Below are 19,417 nucleotides of genomic sequence, written 5' to 3'. Positions count from 1 at the left end.
TAGTCTAGTCTAAGCCAGTCCAGCTTAGTCCTTGAAGCTAATCCAGTCCGAGATAGTCCGGCGCAACAAACGCCCCCTTAAGGTATATTATTAACACAGTGTGATAAGTGGTGTTACACTGAAAAAATGAAGCATAGGGTTCATGAAATATACCCAAATTATAATAAGTAGTAATAAGTAGTTTAGCTATTGCATACGAAGTAGTGTTCTGTTCCGGTTCAGCATAATTATAGAGTAGTGCTATTCTTTTTACACACTATTTAATTTTCAGTCGTCATGTCAAATGAATTGAAGAAGATTAATGGTAAAAATTAATAAGGATGTGTGAAATAAAAATGAGTGTCTGAGTAACACTATTCCTAATTATATTAGTCCTGCTCTTTGGTTTGCAAATTTGATTTAAAATTATGGTATCACTAGTATTACTCCAAAAGGCTTTTTAGCTAAAATGGTATTGAGATTTGCATAACTCCTCACTCTGGCTCCTGGGATTTGCATAACTCATTACTTTGGACCGGTCCCTAAGATTTGAAATAAATAGAATTGTTCATTGAATTTGTTCACCATCAATCATTTTGATCATTCATTGAAAAATTTCTATTAAATAATAATAGAATGACCACAATACGCTTAATTACTGTCAAATCATTTTGGTCCATTGTTTATTAATTGAGGGTATATTTGTCATTTTGATTGACCACAATACGCTTAATTACTGTCAAATCATTTTGGTCTATTGTTTATTAATTGAGGGTATATTTATCATTTTGATCCTTATTTAACAAAATTTTACACTAAATGACCAAAATGATTGATGGTCTCATGGATTACTTCTATTGATTTCAAATCTTAGGAACCAAAATGATGTGTTATGCAAAGTTCATGAATCATTTTGGCTAAAAAGCCTACTCCAAAATTAAATGATATTTCAACAATGAAAAATAAGTCATGATTCAATCTAAAACGCCGTCGTATAGAGAAAAGGCGCGGTCGTATGAATAGAAGCACATCGAAGAAACCAGAACAAACGTACCAAAAAGCGAAGAAGACGGCCTCCGGCGATCTTCAATCATCGGAGAAAATCACATATACGGCGTCACTTTGTCGACCTTCAGTCACACTCCCACTGAAGACACAGAAGCGTGCAAGGAACAAAATCTGAAAATTTGTACCCTAGAATTTAATTTCAATTCTTAAACCCCTGTTTGGAGGGGATTGATTCTTGAAGCTCAGAAAAACCCTAGAATCTCAGAGCGGGGCAGAACCCCCGATTGGATTGGATCAAAGATGCCTCAGGTGAGGATCATCGCGAAGAATTTCATGGACATGGTGGCCGCCCTGCCCGCCATGAAGCTTGACAAGCTATACGAGAATGCATTCATCTGCGAAGCAATTCTCAGGTCTCTACCTTTTCTGCTTTTCTTACTTCAATCTTTTTCGCTTTTGCAATGTCGAGTATTAGCTTTATTTGCTCATCGATTTTTGGGGTTAATTTGTGTTTGTTGATTGAGTGCATAGGGAACTAACTGAGCCCTGTAGTCTTTGATGAGTGAGTGAGTGAGTGAATAATCATCTTGGTGCAATTTTCGGGTCTCGGTTTTCTTTGTCATTGCGGCACATTAGCTTTGTTTTTGGGTTCATTTGTGTGTGTTTTTTTATTAGTGCATATGAACGACTCTGTGATCTTTATGCACTGTGATCTTTGATGAGTTAGTGATGATCATATAGGTACAATTTTTAGGTTTCGAGTTGCTTTCGCATTTCACGTATTGGTTTTATTTACTTGTTTATTTTGGGTTGTATTTTAGTTTATGTTTGTTGATTAAGTGTATATGAACTAGCTTAGTAATAATCATAGAGCTGCAATTTTCAGGTCTCTGCCACCGTTGGCTAAGAAATATGTCTTGCAACTGTTGTGCATTGAAGTTCCGGTGACTGCCAAGTCAATGGAGGAGTGGGTGCTTCCTGATGGGGTCTCGAAACATAGAGTTGCAATTGATCGGCTGATTCAATTGAGAATATTTACTGAAACTGTGGACAGGTGATTCGAGCTTTCTTTTATGGTTTTCCAGAAGAACATTTTGAATTTGATGCTGGGTGGTATCTTTTTTATTTATTTATATTGTTTTCATTTTTGACTTTATGACAGGAAGAGGGAAACAACTTACACACTAAATCCTATATTTCAGACCAATCTCAAGAAGCTTCTGGTACATGGGTGAGTTTTGTGTCGCCTACTTACTTCTATTTGTGTGTATATGAGGTTTAGGGATCAAAGTAATTACAAGATAGTGTGTTATGCGTTTATGTATAGGGTTTACTCATGCAGAAGTTTCAGGGCCTCCGTTCATTATTTCACTTTTTTATACTGCAGTGTAGTTTTGCCAAGAGAACCAATGCCATCAAATATCACAGTGAGGCTCCCAAGCTTGGAGGATCTTCAGGCTTTTGCCCTAGAACAATGGGAGGTATGGACCCATGCATCTATTAACTTTTTGAATTTATGATTCTGTTTTTAAATATTTTGTCTGCCTTTTGTGTACTGTGGTGACTATGATGTATAGTTGTATATTATTATTTTATATAACTTCTATTGTGAAGTTTTATAATTTTGGTTTGCTCTTCTTTATGACTTTCTGTCATGTAAAATCAGTGTTTCTTGCTGCAACTTATCAACTCATCTCAAAGTGAGAGGCCATCGAACATCAGTTCGTCTATGATGAAAACTTTCCAGCGGGGTCTTTTGAGTCAAAGGTCCTTGCTTTTGTTATTAGTTTTTCCTGCTACACAAGCCTGTCTTTCTTTTGCACATATGAAAAGATTAACATTGTATCTCATATCTGATATCGGGGTTTTCCATTTTCTGTTTGTACAGGGATAGAGAAGCTCCAAGATTAACTGAAAGTGGTTTCCAGTTCTTGGTATGCAAACCGCTTCAACTGCTTGCATGCAGCATGTTTGATTTCTCTTAATTCTTACTGGATATTATTTCTGATATGCGAATACCACAGTTGATGGATACAAATGCACAACTCTGGTACATCATCAGAGAGTACATCTCTAACTCAGAGGTATGGATTCATTACGTTATTAGTTGTTGGTCCTTTCCAGACCATTAACCTGATATTTTTTGCTTGTTATTACTCTGTACTCTGAAGTCTGAGCTTCTATTACGGTTCCAAGTAGTATATTAAGTACTAGAAAAGCAAAATGTAGAACCGATTTATGATCAAATGTTGCAGAACAGTTTGAAGGTTTTTCTTTCTGGGGCTTAATGATTCATAATGTCAAGCAAATCTTTTTAGTATTTTTATATTATTCTGTGTGTGTTCCTATAGTTTAATTAATCAAGGGAATTTAATCATAATCATTTGGGCAGACGAAATAAGGCAAATTTTACCTAATGTGTTTCCTTGAGGACTCGAGTTAGAAGTTGAAAGTACAATGTGACTATGTTGTTTGTGATGTTGACTGTTATCCTACACTAAGTTATTGAGATGAAAAAATGATAAGAAAGTGCAACTTAAGTTTTTCTTCTCAGTAGCTGTGTTCATGAGTTTTATCTTATATCTGATCTCTCCACAATTTTATTTGTTGCAGGAGCGTGGTTTAGATTCTGCAGATTTGATTTCGTTCCTGCTAGAACTTAGTTTTCATGTTACAGGCGAGGTATTAGTTATATGCTTTTTATACATGACTATTCTTTTGCAGTGGCATGTGCTTTATTGAATTTCCCCATATTTTCTTTTCTGGCTGATTTTTTTTCCAACTGAGACGTAAATAGTGTTGCAGTAAATGCTGCCATAAGAACTTTTGATAGAATTCAATTCATTATTTATTTGTAGAAAGCGTTTCCTTCCACATGGGAAGTTTATACCTGGATTTTTTCTCTCATCTTGATTCTTTTTTTTTTTTTTTTTTTGTGTGTGTGTGTGTGTGTGTGTGTGTGTGTAAGGCATATAACATAAATACATTGAACGAGAGGCAGAAGAATATAATCAAGGATCTTGCAGATTTGGGACTGATCAAACTTCAGCAGGTTATACTTTTGTGATTTATTCTTTGTTTTACATGTGCTGATAATTTCCTAGATGATATTTTAACATATCCTAACATCAAGTTTTATTTGCTGCCTTTTTTTGTACTTATCCAGGGAAGGAAAGACAGTTGGTTTATACCTACTGAATTAGCGACTAATCTATCAGTTAGCTTGACAGACTCATCATCGAGGAAACAGGTATGTTATTTGTACTCATGGTAGCTTTGTCTCAAATTGGTTATTCTGCAACTGATTCTCTATCATCAAGAAAACCGGTGTGCATTCCATGGCTATACATGCTACTTACGAATTGTTTACTCAATTTTTGTTCAGGGATTTGTTGTTGTGGAAACAAACTTCAGACTCTATGCCTACTCAACATCTAAATTACATTGTGAAATTTTACGTCTTTTCTCAAGGTATATGCTGACCAATTGGTCGATCAACTGCCTTGTACAGTTTGCAGTTTCTGTTTTCTTTTAGTCATGAGACACATGAAATAATTTTGCATGCTGTTTGAATATCCTTTTAATTATGGCCTAGAAATTGTTGAAAGCACAAAGAGATGCATATGAGAAAGATGGTAGAAGAAAATCAAGCTGAAGGCTTATAAATGCATTTTTGGATCTCCTGCCTCTGAATTTTCTCGTCCTAGGGTTGGGGGAGAGTTAGCATTTAGCTACAGTAGGGGGTGTCATTGTTTTGGTTGTGTTGGTATACAATACTTCTTGTTCTTTTTAATTTCTGAGCTTAGTTTTTATTAAAATTCTTACTAAAATTTTCTTTTTCTACTCTCTGCAGGGTAGAATATCAACTTCCAAACCTTATTGTTGGAGCAATAACAAAAGAAAGTTTATATAGTGCTTTTGAAAATGGCATCACTGGAGAACAGGCAAATATTTTCTTTTCGTTACTATACTTTTAGTTTTTCAGTATAAGTCTAAGTACTTTTGGCTATACTTAGTCCTCCTCAAGTTGTCTGAGAGTCGTGGGAAAATGATGGTGTACTTAGTTGAGATAACTGCCTCAATTCTTGTACAACAAATGAGTACAAAGATAGAGCCTTTCTAGGGATGTTTTGCTTCACAAGCTTAAGAATTAGGATGTTCTTCTTCAGTAGTCTTTCTTGGCTTTTTCTCCGTCTAGCTCTTATGCTTCTCTATGCAGTAGATTTTTAGATGACCTTCATTTTAGTTGCTATGTTTTCTCTACAGTTTAGGTTTTTTCGGTTCTTGGTTTACCAAGCGTATATTCCCTGTGTGCTTATGGAAAAGGCTTCAAGTGCTAGTACCTATCTTTCTGTACGCACATACGCACATCCTCACTAGTCACATGGGAGAAAAGGGTTGCTGAAAGTGTTTCTGGAATGTTGGAAGTCTAATATATATATATATATTTTTTTGGCAGATAATTTCTTTTCTTCAGCAGAATGCACATCCACGCGTTGCAGAGAGAGTACCATCCGTACCTGAGAATGTCACAGATCAGGTCTGATCCTTCTCTATCTTCATGTTTGAATTCAGCAAAATATTTAAGAGTTCAATTTGCTCAACTCCGATGGAGGAAAAAATGTCCAATATCAAGCTCGGCTGTGCTCTTCTATAAAACTAAATATAACAGAGTTCTTTGAATTGGATGGTTTTTATTTGTGTTCTGTTGTAAGGGACTTCCATGCATGTTGGTATTCTGACGTTTTCAAATTCACTCGTATCTGGCAGATTAGGCTGTGGGAAACAGATCTGAATAGGGTTGAGATGACTCCAGCTTATTATTACGATGAATTTCCAACCAGGGTGACAATCCGCTTACCAAAATTGACGCGTGTATTATTATTTTTTCTTTCCATTATTATGATTTTTCATTTATAACTGCCAGGAACTCCTCGAGGGTGCTTCTGACTTTGCGCGAGGCTATAATGCTCTACTGTGGGAGGATGTAAACTCGAAAAAGATGCGTTTAGTGGTCAAGGCAGAAAACCACGTGCACATGCGAGAATATCTTGGACGTCAAAGGCAGTAAGGGGCTGTTATCAGTTAACAAATTCCGGCAAACCTCGCTGCTGCGGAAAATGCTCGGTCTAAGGTCCTTGGAGCTGTTACATATAAAAGATGTGTTCTTGTAGCTGGAATTGCTTGCAAAGTCGTACCTCTTTTGGAGTTTTAACTTTGCATGGCAACCGCAGTGGAAAATTGCGGGATCAATGCAATTTTCTGCGCATATCTTGGCTGTATATATGTACACACTACGAGATGGAATATGGAATTTTAAAATTGCAATGTGCAAAATCGAGCTGGATTTAGACTGATTGACATGATTTTACGAACCGTCGTTTTCGGTTTTGGAATTGGAGCTTGTACCAAAGGATATTAGCGGTTGTTTAATAAAACTTTGTAGAATTCTCTTCATCGAAAGCGGTTGTTTGATGAAATTTTATTCGTGCAATGTTAGTTTGATAATTATTTCGTTGATGGATTTTATTGCTGTAGATAGAGAAGAATAATAATGGTAGAAAGAATTTTAAGTTATTATATTTAATTAAAATTTAGTAACGGAATGATTATTACTTTTATTTCTTTCGTCGTTGGTTTGTGTTACTAATCCTATCCTTTTAGTTTTTTATTTTTTAATAAAGAAAAAAAAATAAATTCAAATTGCAAATGAAAGAAAAATATTAAAAAAATGAAAGCATAAATGAGGAATAAACAAAAAATTGAAAGCTTGTTGCTGCCCAGGATCGAACTGGAGACCTTTAGTGTGTAAGACTAACGTGATAACCACTACACCACAGCAACTTGTTATTAGATGTCCGATTTTATAAATATTGTACCAAACTGACACACACCACCCGGCATATATCCAACTAGAAAAATCGACTTGTGCTACCCCATGCTTGGAAAGTGATGAATTCATAAAGTGATGGTGATGTCAAAAATGCGAGTAAATTAAAACCTAAAGTAATTAATACTAGAACGCACACATGAACGAGGTTACTGATTCTTTTCCTTAAAATTACTTTATTCCTGCCACCTAAAGTTAAACATTGGCATCTTGCTATCCACACATCTTTTTTGACCTTTCACACATCTCATGATAATTTCTATCCTTTGATCCTCTTTAGTTCATTCAATATGACGGTTAGAAATTGAGAGAGATGTGTGAAAGGCAAAACGAGGTGCGCGGATATCACCCCAAACATAATAACGTGTGGGATTGGAACAGGCCAATATATCAGTATCACAGGACAAAATCTACTCACAAAAATCTTAGTAAAAAGACACATTCCTCACTTTCTTAGAAATTTCCTACTCGGCACTTCTCAACAAATGTCTTGAACAGAATTCAAGTTGTACCACCATCCCTTAATCATTAAGAAGAATTTAGGAACTAAAACATCGAACTTTTAAACGTTGCATGCTTCAAGTTTTTTTACTTTGAAGCGGTTTTGTTTGTTGGAAAGCGTTTTCAACCATTCCAGAAGCGGTCCTGAACAAGAGATTGAGGATTAATTGTAATCTTCAATTTGGAGTTCTTAGTTTGTCCAAGTTGAAAAGCTTTGGTAGTCACTAGCTAGCTACTACAATGGCGGCAACGATTGCAAGAATCTGCCTGCAGTCACTGCTGAAAGCTATGAACTCACTTTTGGGAATGGTTGGAATTGCTATGATTCTGTATGGCCTTTGGATGCTTAGAGTTTGGCTGAGGGACTCTGACGGTTCGCCCTTTGACCATCATAGTGTTGTTCCCCCATGGTAAGCACTCTCTTGATAGTTGATACCGTGTCGATATGAATCTCGTACAACTACAGTTTAGTCGGATCCCCCTTACGAAGGGTTATGTATATTAATGGTAGTAATTGTTTATGTTGGAGAAAATGATATCGATACATTATAAATGACGGATCAATAGTCCGTTCATATACATAATGGACGTCTGGTCCATAGCCAGACTACTTTTTATTTTATCAATCGTAGTAATCATTTACCATTTTCATCCCTCTCTTGAAATTGTAGGTTTATATGCACTTCTATTGGCGCCGGTTTTACCGTGTGCATAATAACATGCATAGGTCACGTTGCTGCAAAGTTTACGCATGGCTGTTGCCTCTCTTTTGTATCCTTTTCTGGTTTTGTACATAGGCGTTGCAAACTCGAATTTATCTTATGTTTGAGAGATTCTAACCTGTAACAGGGGTATATCGCCTTATTAGTATTTTTGTGTCAAGTGACACGGGAGATACTTATGGGGACGTATACACTCGGTTGTACTGAAGAAACACCTTTCATGTTGACCTTGAACAAGTTCTAGTATATGTTGATCATGTTTTTGCTGCTTCTATTGGAGTTTGCAGCGGCTGCAGATATACTTTTAAATTCAGACTGGGAAAAGGTAAACCATAGTCCTCGTTTTCGCAGATGTGAGTTAAGTCAGTTGGCCAAGGCAGCGTGCCCGCCTTTTTTCACCCAATGTTGAACCCTCTTTTCTGCATGCTAAAGTAGTTTAGAATATCGCCTTGTTTTTGCTTGGACTTAATTTGTTCTTCATTTTTCAGGATTTGCCATATGACCGGACAGGAAAGTTCAGTGATTTCAAAGATTTTGTCGAGTCGAAATTGGACATATTTCAGTGGATCGGCTTGTTCATCGTCTTAGCACAGGTGGTTTTAAGTGTTTGATGCTTTTGCTAACAATAACAACCAGTGTTCTGAAAACGCATTTAAATCCATCTTGTTAAAGTTTAGGGTTTTCACAAGTAAGCCCCTTAGAACTATGGTCTATAGTCGAAACTGCTTAAATCTCTATTCGAAAGAGAAACTCTAGACCCAACTGTTATTGCACCGAATGTTATTTCAGTATAGGCGAGGGTCTTTTCTTCCTATAATTTGATTCTATAAGTGTTTCCGACTAACATTATCAGCTGTCATGGGGACTAAAGTAGATAATCTGCAGGGTTTATCAATCGTACTAGCCACAGCTCTAAGGTCTGCAGGGCCAAACCAAAGATCCAGCTACGATAGCGACGAAGAGTGTCCCCCGGAGAGACTCCCGCTCATAAATCCTAATGGTCAACCTGCCAAGAACAGTAACTGGAATGTAAGAATTCACTCCTAAACCTGCTATCTCACTGCTTCAGCTTCTTTTATTTTACGACATTTTCTTCTTTCTATGGATTTGACATTTGATGCATCACTTTCTGTTTCTCCTTCTCAGTCAATCAAGTGAAGAGAGCAAAGATACTAGAGCTCTATGATAGTATCGATGATACCACTCACTGTCACCAGATGCTTGGGGGAGAAGAAACTGAAGTCTTGTTGCTGTGTCCTTTGGTTCTTAGAATCCATATGTATAGTGATGATGTTTTCCTACCTTGGTTTACTTCTTTTGGTTTAACAATGTCTCAGACTTCTGCTAGCATGAGCGGCCCAGATGAGGGTGGATGGCCGATTGACCATAGCATACCTCGAATCTCTTTCCATCTTTTCGATATATAAAATAGGGTTCATAGCTTAAACAAAATGTTTTTTTTCCAATTGCTAATTAATGAATAAATATAACTTCCTTTTCTTCGGTCTGTACAACAGTAAAACGAATGACCCTACAAACAATCGAAAGTACAAGAACGAATAACCCTTTTAAGAACCAGTATAGGATACAAAAAAATGGAACAAAATAGTGCCGGAGAGAGAATCTATTGAGATTTTGTTGCCTCTCTTCATTCGACTGAACGGTCCAACAGTTCGATCAGTTATGTACATGTAGATCACTTGGCTCCAAGATTTATACGACTCCAAACCCTCGTAGTCTTCCGGTGCAATGTCCTTCACCTTATGAAGCTTGCTCCCGGGAATTCTGGGGAAATCGTGGTGCTCGTTGTGGTAGCCTACATGTCAAGCTAGGAGACTGAGAGGGCCATAGTAAGAATACTTCTCCTGATCAGGGTTAAAGACATAATGCTACGAAATGAAGTGACCCGCCATTGGGTGCATCCCACTGCCGACAAATGTAGAGAGGATCAAGTAAGCAAAAGATTTCCAGCCGTAAAAAGTAGACCATGGCAACGTCAAGGGCTATCTGAATGAAAAGGTTGAGGAACTCCCAATAACCAGGGGGTTTCGGTTTGAGAAACACAGGCCGAAGCGCATAGAAGAAGAGTTGAAGGAGAAACCATATGGATTTCGTGACCACATTAGTCACCACATGGCTTGCTTGGGATGTCCATATCAATTCCGTCTACTCCCTGGAAGCGATGGTGCTCAAGGTGATATTTTTGAAAGGTGACAGACACGGGAACACCAATCGGGAGGTTAGCAAAAATACTGAGCCAGCGGTTGTAGACTGGAGTGGAGAAGGCGAGATTGTGACTGAGCTCAAGGATGGCCAAGAAGAGTTTGTGGTTGAGAAACGAACCAAAGAAGTAGGCAACCCTAGCATCTTCAGCGAGCTTGCATTGTGGAGGGCTGTTGCAGTCCAGAGCTGAACCAAAGAAGTAATCTGCACCATGATTTCGTTTCAAGGTCATTAAACAAAATCAAAATATAGCTAACGGGGACATTTACGTTTCGGTTCATCTCAAACTATAACACTAATACTCCAATTTTTACATTGAAAAAACTCTGCCAAAATTCACCTGTTGAACCTAAACCAATACAATAGAAAGCATAAATTCGATTCACACGAAAGAGCACAAATGAGATATTAAGTGAGGAAACAAAATTCGCAAAAGCAGCATGCGCAATTTGTTCCTGACATCTTAAAACACCATATTTCGCTGCGTAAACATGACATTTAGTGCAGAAAGCTCAAAACTTTGGCTCCCAAAACTAACATCTGCGAAAACTAACATTTAATGCAAAAAATGGCCACTTCGAGTCTGAAATTCGCAACATAATTCAGAAAAGCGGAAAGCTTTCAATACCCAATTACAGAATCAAATCAAAAATCGTATCCGCACCAAGTTCTTGGAATCACCAACATTGTCACTGTCACAGATAAAACCAAACACAAACAGGCAAAACAAAGAAAACCCGACAAAAATGGTTCTGGAAAGCCAAAGTGTGGAGTGAGATACCGTGAGGAAAGCCCAGGGGTCGGGACCAAAGAGCTCCTTGATCTGAGGGTACTGAGAGAGGATCTTTCTTTTCCTTACCTCTTCCCATCTCTCTCTCCTCCTCTCTCTCAAAAGACTCTTTCTTTTCCTTACCTCTTCCTTCCTGGCTTCCTCCCTCTGTGTGTCTAATATTTATGTTTGCTTTTCGTTTCCTGGTTCACTTCGAATCTGAGTCGTTCTTTCTATTTGTGGCATGAGTGGACTTCTTTGCCAACCAAGTCCGTGTCCTTTTCTAATTCAATAATGTTATTTTTACCGTATTTTTGTACCACAATTGTATACTACCTTAAGTGACATCTGATGTAGACAGTTACATCATCTAAATTTAATTTCAAAATGTTAATCAATAATTAATAAAAACATTGTTAATTAAATGATGATTGTGACATACGAGGAGTTTCTTCCACCTAAGATTATTTAAGTGTTTTAATTAATAAAAAGATTGAAATTAAATGATATAGCTTGGCCAACTCATCTGCCACCTAAAATGGTAAATAAATGTGATATAAAATTGATGTAAGAATAACATTACTCTTTCTACTTTTTAAATCTTTTAGTTACGTGTTTCTCTTTATCTATGACAAGGACACAAAACCCATGTAAGTTAACAAAAAGAACGGATCCCTTTCACCAAGTGTCGAGATATAATTAGTTGTGCAAATTTTAGATAGGATTATTATTTACGTAACACTTCTTATCTTTAGATTTCAATGTTGTATGAATGGTGTAGGTATTTATAGGGAATATATATATATATATATATATATATATATATATATATATATATATATTTTTTTTTTATAATTTGTCCAAAAAAAAAAAAAAAGCAAATTCTGGCAGCATGACGTTAGCTAGCCGTTGCTAGCTGTCGTCATGATGACGCTAGGTAACCATTGGCATTCAAATGGACTAAGTTGAAAGGCTGGCAAAACGTCAAGCTTGACATTCTAGAGGGTTGGTAAAACGTCAAGCTTGACATTCTGGTGCTTGAGGGTTTGGCAAGGCTGGCAAAATGTCAAGCTTAACATTTTAGCGCTGGAAGGCTGGGTTGGAGGGTTGGTTGGTTGGCTGAAATGGCCAGCCTGTTGGCCTAATTTAGGGGTTTAGGCTCGGTGAGCCCACAAGCCCTTTGACTTAGCCCTTGGTTGGAGACGATTTTCATATCATTCTGAGCTATTTTTTGCCCTATGGTCCTTTAACCAGGTCAGTTGCAGATGACCTTAATGTGACATTGTGTTATTGGCTGATCATGTGTCAATTTGCAAGGTGGCCTAGTCCAAATTTTTTTGGCAATGTACACGTGCCGTATAAGTCCTTCACCCTTTCAAGTAACCTCATACATGGTCAATCACTTGTACTTGCCAAGTTGGCATAAGAAGGTCCCACATATGCACCCATTTGGAACCAACAAGATCCTCTCTGGATCTTTTCGATGAGGATCTTGGAGATCTGTAAATCGTGCATGTTCATCGAGAAAAACTTGTATGGGGCTTGGCTTGCCACTAGACTTCGCTGAATGGCACTACAATCCACTTAAAACTTGCCACGTGGCAAGTCGTAAATATATTCTTTTATCATTCTTTTATATTTAAAATTTTTATAATTATTTTTTTAACTAATTAATATATTATATATATTAATGTTATGTTTCCTTTTTTATTTCTTTCCCCTTATTTTTTTCTTCCCAAATCCCCTCCCCCGATGTGGCAAGTCTTAAATATATTCTTTTATCATTCTTTTATATTTAAAATTTTTATAATTATTTTTTTAACTAATTAATATATTATATATATTAATGTTATGTTTCCTTTTTTATTTCTTTCCCCTTATTTTGTTTTCTTCCCAAATCCCCCCCCCCCCCCAACACTTTGTTTTGCCGTAGGTCATAGGACTCCCTCCCCTTTCTTTCTTTCCCAGTTTCATTTCTTTCTTTCTTTAAATAAAATAAAATAAAGTTATGCACCCACTCCAAGTTTATCATGGAAAGCAACCAAGTATATGTAAGCTTTAGCGTCTGAATGCACCACCATTCCGATTTTCAGATCTTCTTCAAACTCCATTGCCTCAACAGCAACCTATCAATTGAAAAAAAAAAAAAATCAAAGATTAGACTAATATATTAATTAAAGACTCATAGTAAAGAAGGTAGCAAACATAGAAGATACCCTAATTCATATTATAAATATAAAAAATCCAAAAAACCTCACCCGAACCCAAAAACCCCCAATTAAAAGAAAAGAAAATAACCCTACTACATATATATATATATATATATATGTGGGTTATTCATGTCACATGATCAAAGCAACTATTGTATAAAGAAAGAAAGAAAAACTTACAAATTCTTAGTTGTTTTCCATGATAAAATTGGAGTGGGTGTAGAACTTTTTTTTTTTTAAAAAAAAAGAAAAAGGAAGAAACGAAACTGGGAAAGAAAGAAAGGGGTGAGAGTACTGAAACCTAAGATCTACGGCAAAACAAAGTTGCCCCTGGGGGGGGGGTGTGGGGTGGATTTGGGAAGAAAAAATATAGGGGGAAAGAAATAAAAAAGGAAACATAACATTAATATATATAATATATTAATTAGTTAAAAAAACAATTATAAAAATTTTAAATATAAAAGAATGATATTTTATATAAAAGAATGATAAAAGAATATATTTAAGACTTACCACGTGGCGAATTTTGAGTGGATTGTAGTGCCACTCAACGAAATCCAGTGGCAAGCCAAGCCCCACACAAGTTTTTCTCCTGTTCATCGTACATTGTCTGATCAATTTTTGTCAAATACTGTTTGTATTTAATTTTAAATAAAAATATTTAAAATCATTTCTAACTGCACAATATACAAAAAACAGATATAATTCACGAATTATCGGATTCTCACAAAGAGGATCGGGATTCCATTTGGAATATGCTTTTATAGAAAATACTTTTGTCTATTGAAGATGGGCACATTTACAAAAAGCACAAAAGAGCCACCCTTTAGTTGTTTCGGACAAACACGTCTAAATCGCTTCTAATTATATGAAAACACATTTTCAGCCATTTCAAAAACATAACCTAAACGCTTCTAATTATATGAAAACACGTTTTCAATCGTTTCAAAAACATAACCTAACGAGTATACGCTAATGAAAAAAGGAAAATTGAAAAGACAGATAAGCTCATATGTGCCCATGAGAGAAAACAAAGTCTATTACTTCAGTTGTCCATTATTTCAGGAACAATAAACACTGTTGAAGCCCATCCATCCTCAAAGTTTTCGTTTGTATATCAGTTGCAACTTAGTACGATCAACTAGAAATTCTCACCACATTGCGTTCGCCCATCGCTCCGCTTCGGAACAGTTCCTCCGTCCGAACCCACTCAATTCGAAACAAGGAGAGGACTTGTATGTAAAAAACTAAGCCAACTTCAAAGCTGTACAAGCATGTACAAATGCACTACATACAATTTATAAACTCCTCAACTTCACCCGCCAGCCAACAATAACTCAGGCCGGGTCTTCTGAACAGAAGTGGGATGATACCGCCCTACTTACACATGCCGAATGAATTTTCAGTCCTTATGCAATCAAAAGAAAAGAAACTAGTTCATTAAATTGCAACGGGAGACTGGTTTTGGACCCCATCGATCACCTTAAGTGGGAATCATATGAGTCAAAAGGGTTATCCGGTGTAATAAGGGGCAACTTATCTATATACATGAAAAGCCTCCTGAGATTCTCCCTCATCACTGTTTCCATGTCGACTATGTCCCTGCTGTCCATGTATACCCAAAGATCGCCCGAGTTCACTCTTTTAAGATTGTCACGACAGAAAGGGCACGACTTGGATCTTGTATGCCTGCAAATGTGTCAACAGAGCGTTAGTTTCACTCATATTCATGTAGACACAAATGAACCAGCAAGTTCCCTTTGGGAGGACCAGAGTTCATGGAAATATATTTTGCTAAAGCTGGTGATTTCTATGCTTCACAATTCCTTCATCACATAAATGATTTAAAGGGAAAGTATAGTATTTCAAAATATCTAATGACAATACAGTGTACAACAATGCAAATACCTATCTGGTCAGCGGACAAATCAAATTATGAGTACAAGCTAGAACCAAAGAAAAATATACCATAGAGTTTAGGATTTAGGCGACGACAACTGGCTGAACTTTTAATGGTAAACCCATGGTACAAGGTTTCTCGTTCTTTCTCAATTCAAATGCCAATAAAACAACCATGATGGGTGTAAGTGAATCTTAACAAACAACAAAGTCTGGAGCAACAGTGAGAGGTCTAGAAAAGTTCTTATCCCACACCCACAGGAAAATTGTTGGGGAGATATTTCTGCAACCTACTACTGAACCTAGAAGCCGCAAGTCTACACTACAATCATTTCTACGTTCAATTTTCCAATTACCATAACTTAAAACCACTATGCTCATGATGCCGTAGCTCAAAGTGCATTTCAACTTTGGGCAAAGTTACCCACGTACTGCAGGGCTCAACGTCTTATCAACTATTTGATACAGAAAGCAACATAATTTCTGAGCAACACTGAAAACATGAATCTTCCCAAAAAAGTACCAGAAATAGAGGAGTAGGCGAACTTCGATGTTTAAATAAGGTCAGAGAGAGAGAGAGATAGAGAGAGTACCAATCACGGTAACATTTTAGGCACAAAACATGGTTGCAGTTCGGCAATACAATTTTACTATTTGTCTCCATGCATATACCGCATTCCTCTTCTCTTTCAATGTCTATATCTGAACACTGTCTACTTTCCTCATCATCTCTTTTGCAATACCTTTCCATGCATACTGCCTTCTGCCTTTTATCTTCACTATCGGTGACACCTCCTTGAAGTTGCAATAAAGAGGGATAAATAACAGCTGTCCACGAGATGAGGCATCAGTAGGAAAATAAACCCTTTACCGCTCAACAAGCACCAAAAAGTAAAAGTTGTGCAATCAGAAATTTACCATAGAACTCTCTGATGCTTGCTTTCCTTTCCTTCGTAGACATGGTGGTCGAGCCATCCACATAAACCTGTAGTGTAAGCGAAAATGTGAAGGTCACCCACATCCATGATTGGAATCTAACTCAAAGAAATAGAAGCTATTCAAGCTACAAACTTCAACCTTGTAGATTAGAATTCTTAACAGCCCGAGGGCTCCTGCAAGGTTGCAGCCAGTCCACTGCACCAGAAAAAGGAAGAGATGAGCGGCTGGACTGTACGACATTCTCATCTGAAGACAAGCACCATCATACTCCCTCGGAAAATCTGAGGCCCTGCACCTCACATTTCCAACATAAGGATTGAACAGAAACAGAAAACTAATTATCGGATTAAACTACCAAGATCACAGAATTATCATTAACTCATAACAGATACCAATCCAACTACTCTCTCTCGATAAAACCACCTTTCCAATCGATCTTATCATTGCAGCATTCTACTAAAAATTATGATTAAGCGCGTTTTTTCCCACCGTAACATATCTGTTGCATCCAAAACAATGAGACTAAAACGCTACATTCCAAGAAAAATGAACAAATAATTTAAAAAAAAAAATTATGAACAAGAAATTAAAAACAACACCAGCAGGTGGAACCCATTGGCCACGTAAACCCATTTAATCCCTGACAATTTTGGTTTGGTTGCTCCCTCAAATTTCATCAAGATATAAGGTTAATGCACAAATAAATATCTGCATAAACAATTAAACAATTGCTTTCCCAGAATCATAATGTCAGTGTAAAATAATTCTTAGCTATTTATTTATTAATTTTTATGATCTTTAAGCTGCACAATAACCAAAAATAAATTGACGACCCAGAAGAAAATAAATCAAAACAAACCAAGCTGAAAGGTAAAAAATCTTACATTTCCAACATGAAATATAAATAAAAATGGAGTTAAAGTTTAAACCTTTATCACCAGAATTCAAGCAGAATATTTACAAAATAAATATTATTTAACAAAAGAAACAATTTTTTCAGAAGAACCCATTAAATTAAGAGAGCAGATGATCGCTTACAGAGTATTTGCATGCTGAATATCAGCTTCAAGAACTTTCAGAGAGTCCTTGAACGACTTTCGCATTGAAGCTATGTACATCTCCAAGGCTTACAAAATAAAAAATAAAAAAAAGAAATAATTACAAACCCAAAGAGATAGAAAAATGTTCAATCAGCCCCTCCAAGAACCCTAAATTTTTTTCTTCCCACTCCCCAAAATCCTCACTTTCTCTCTCTACACACACTCTCGCGCTCCTTTTTCTTCTTCAGTCCCCTCAGCCTTCGTGTTGCTTTGCTTCTGTGCTGGTGAAAGCGAAGACGAGACGGTGCCTCGACACGTGCCCCCACTACTAAATTTTTTTTTAATTTTTAGTACATCAATATTTTTATAGTAAGGAAGAATGAGTTCGGATAAATCACATAATGGGTAGCCTAATTTGGTATTGAATTCGTCATCCATGAGATTTTCACCTAAAACCTTTTAGGTTCAAGTGAAAAAAAATACTATTAGACCGTATTACTAAGTGACTATAACTTAAATATACTAATATAAAGAATAATTAATTAATTCCTTTTTGGGAAAATAAAATTAAAAAAAAAGAAGAGGAGCGTCGAAAAAGAGGCGTTCGAATTCACGGGGGTTGTCCACTCTCTTTGGGTTGTGTCTGCCACTTCTCCATTTCCCTTTCTACTCGTTCGTTTGCTTTCCCTCCACGCACCGATGCCATGATCGTTTCACCCGCCATCTCCTCTTACCTTTTTTGCCCCTCCAACTTCCATCTATTTTCTTCAAAAATTACCTCTTCTTTAACTTTTTTTTTTTTTTTTTTTTGAAAAATGTTCGGCAGGTTAAATTTTCAAATAATTTTTTTAATGTACAGAATGTGGTGACTGTCACATAATCATTTATTGTTAATTTGTTAGTGCAAATCGAAACTCATGATAATTGTTTCTAGTACAAAAGCCTCACATTCAATGATTTCGTCACCTATGGAGTCTGTTATTGTTAATTATATATATAAACGTGTTATGATTGAATTGGAACTTCACTTGGTAATATGATAACCATGTTAAAAAAAGAGGAACTTTTATTGACATCCTAAAAATCTCATTTTGCACGGCTCACAAGTTTATTTTTCTTTGTTAATATAGAAAATTTGGCTGCAAAATGAGAATTTTGAAATGTCAATACAATTCCCCGAAAAAACCATCACTATGTAAATATTCTCACATTTTTATGTTCATAAATATCTAAACTTCAAAAGATTTAAGCTTATCCTTACTATATGGGCGACATTATATCTTAAACTATTAAACTACGTAAAAATTATTCAACGAAAGCGAATAAATAAAAAACACATAACTCATTTTTTTTAGGGTGACACTCATTTTTTTTCAAATAATTTGAGTTTAAAACTTGGAAATATTTAAAATCAGACGTTAGTCGTATTTCTTTACTTATTCAAGTTTTAGCGTTAGGCTATTATATTCCAAAATTTGGGGTAGACACTAAAAATAAAAAGGTTTGGCAACAGATATATACATACATGAATAAAGGAAGCATTCTCTTTGCAAGTGGTGTTTTGATGAGCCTAAATTAGTCAACTAATGGGTCTCTTTGTATTTATAAATTATGTACGTGTTTATAGCAGTATCTAAAATATTTACGAAATTATCGATATTTTTATTAAAAATTTTGAAAATTCAACGATCGATATGAAAAGAGGGGGTGAAATGCAAACTTCACTGTACAACGACAAATATAGGAAAATCAATGAATACCAACGACATTTACTGAGTCACACGGAAATTTTGACTAAACCAATTGCAGATTTCGAACTTTTTTTTTTTTTTTTTTTAAATTAATTTTTCTCTATTTTCAACTAAATCTAAATAAGTTGATATTCTTATCCCATTGCAAATTTCCATAATTTTTGTTGAAAACAACCGATATTGATGTAGATATCGATATATCCATAGATATTTCTATAAATTTGCACATCCCCTTCTTCGGCTTTTTTTTCTTAAATTTTTTTTTTTAGAAAACATCTTAAAAAGTTAGACATAACATAAATCATAAAGACATCTAGTTCTGGCAACCAAAAAAACCATAGATCAAGATTTTAGAGACACCCTAAAATAGTAGATTATTTAAATCGTTAAAATACAAAACAAAAGGATCATGCTACTACAAGAGTATCTGCCAAATATTTTTCTAAAAATCTGTTAATAGAAGATAACAGTTATTAAAACTTTAAC

General features: G+C 35.9%; 3 protein-coding genes, 1 non-coding gene and 1 pseudogene across 6 annotated transcripts; 2 read left to right on the top strand and 3 right to left on the bottom strand.

The window, feature by feature from the left end:
- Positions 1-950: 950 nt before the first annotated feature.
- LOC137725680 (general transcription and DNA repair factor IIH subunit TFB2) lies at positions 951-6,467 on the top strand. Its single transcript, XM_068464450.2, has 15 exons — positions 951-1,400; positions 1,874-2,041; positions 2,150-2,218; positions 2,375-2,468; positions 2,654-2,754; positions 2,876-2,921; positions 3,012-3,071; positions 3,601-3,669; positions 3,956-4,039; positions 4,154-4,237; positions 4,373-4,458; positions 4,841-4,931; positions 5,447-5,527; positions 5,758-5,832; positions 5,915-6,467. The coding sequence occupies exons 1-15, from the start codon at positions 1,288-1,290 to the stop codon at positions 6,056-6,058; spliced, it is 1,365 nt and encodes a 454-aa protein (XP_068320551.2). The 5' UTR covers positions 951-1,287; the 3' UTR covers positions 6,059-6,467.
- Positions 6,468-6,758: 291 nt separating this feature from the next.
- On the bottom strand, positions 6,759-6,831 carry TRNAV-UAC (transfer RNA valine (anticodon UAC)). Its single transcript has one exon. It is a non-coding gene; the product is annotated as a tRNA-Val (tRNA).
- A 587-nt stretch (positions 6,832-7,418) lies between these two features.
- LOC137726573 (tetraspanin-19) lies at positions 7,419-9,599 on the top strand. Its single transcript, XM_068465507.2, has 6 exons — positions 7,419-7,788; positions 8,050-8,149; positions 8,345-8,425; positions 8,589-8,693; positions 8,986-9,129; positions 9,247-9,599. The coding sequence occupies exons 1-6, from the start codon at positions 7,619-7,621 to the stop codon at positions 9,256-9,258; spliced, it is 612 nt and encodes a 203-aa protein (XP_068321608.1). The 5' UTR covers positions 7,419-7,618; the 3' UTR covers positions 9,259-9,599.
- LOC137726572 (sphingolipid delta(4)-desaturase DES1-like) lies at positions 9,539-11,272 on the bottom strand (annotated as a pseudogene). Its single transcript, XR_015961985.1, has 2 exons — positions 11,105-11,272; positions 9,539-10,527 (listed from the first exon to the last, which is right to left on the bottom strand). The product of XR_015961985.1 is annotated as a sphingolipid delta(4)-desaturase DES1-like (transcript).
- Positions 11,273-14,323: 3,051 nt separating this feature from the next.
- On the bottom strand, positions 14,324-17,460 carry LOC137726589 (E3 ubiquitin-protein ligase AIRP2). 2 transcript variants are annotated; one of them, XM_068465524.2, is made up of 5 exons: positions 17,179-17,460; positions 16,279-16,429; positions 16,120-16,186; positions 15,795-16,029; positions 14,324-14,991 (listed from the first exon to the last, which is right to left on the bottom strand). In XM_068465524.2, the coding sequence occupies exons 1-5, from the start codon at positions 17,256-17,258 to the stop codon at positions 14,781-14,783; spliced, it is 744 nt and encodes a 247-aa protein (XP_068321625.1). In that variant the 5' UTR covers positions 17,259-17,460; the 3' UTR covers positions 14,324-14,780. The 2 variants fall into 2 exon arrangements, with proteins under 2 accessions (XP_068321625.1, XP_088549864.1); XM_088693738.1 differs by having other exon boundaries at positions 14,536-14,991; positions 15,795-15,996; positions 17,179-17,444.
- Between the last annotated feature and the right edge of the window lie 1,957 nt (positions 17,461-19,417).

The sequence above is a fragment of the Pyrus communis genome, chromosome 5, assembly GCF_041283825.1.
Source record: "Pyrus communis isolate YQ-2024b chromosome 5, ASM4128382v1, whole genome shotgun sequence".
NCBI lineage: Eukaryota > Viridiplantae > Streptophyta > Magnoliopsida > Rosales > Rosaceae > Pyrus > Pyrus communis.
Note: the sequence above shows the minus strand (reverse complement) of the source record. Positions and strands in the feature narration are given on the sequence as shown.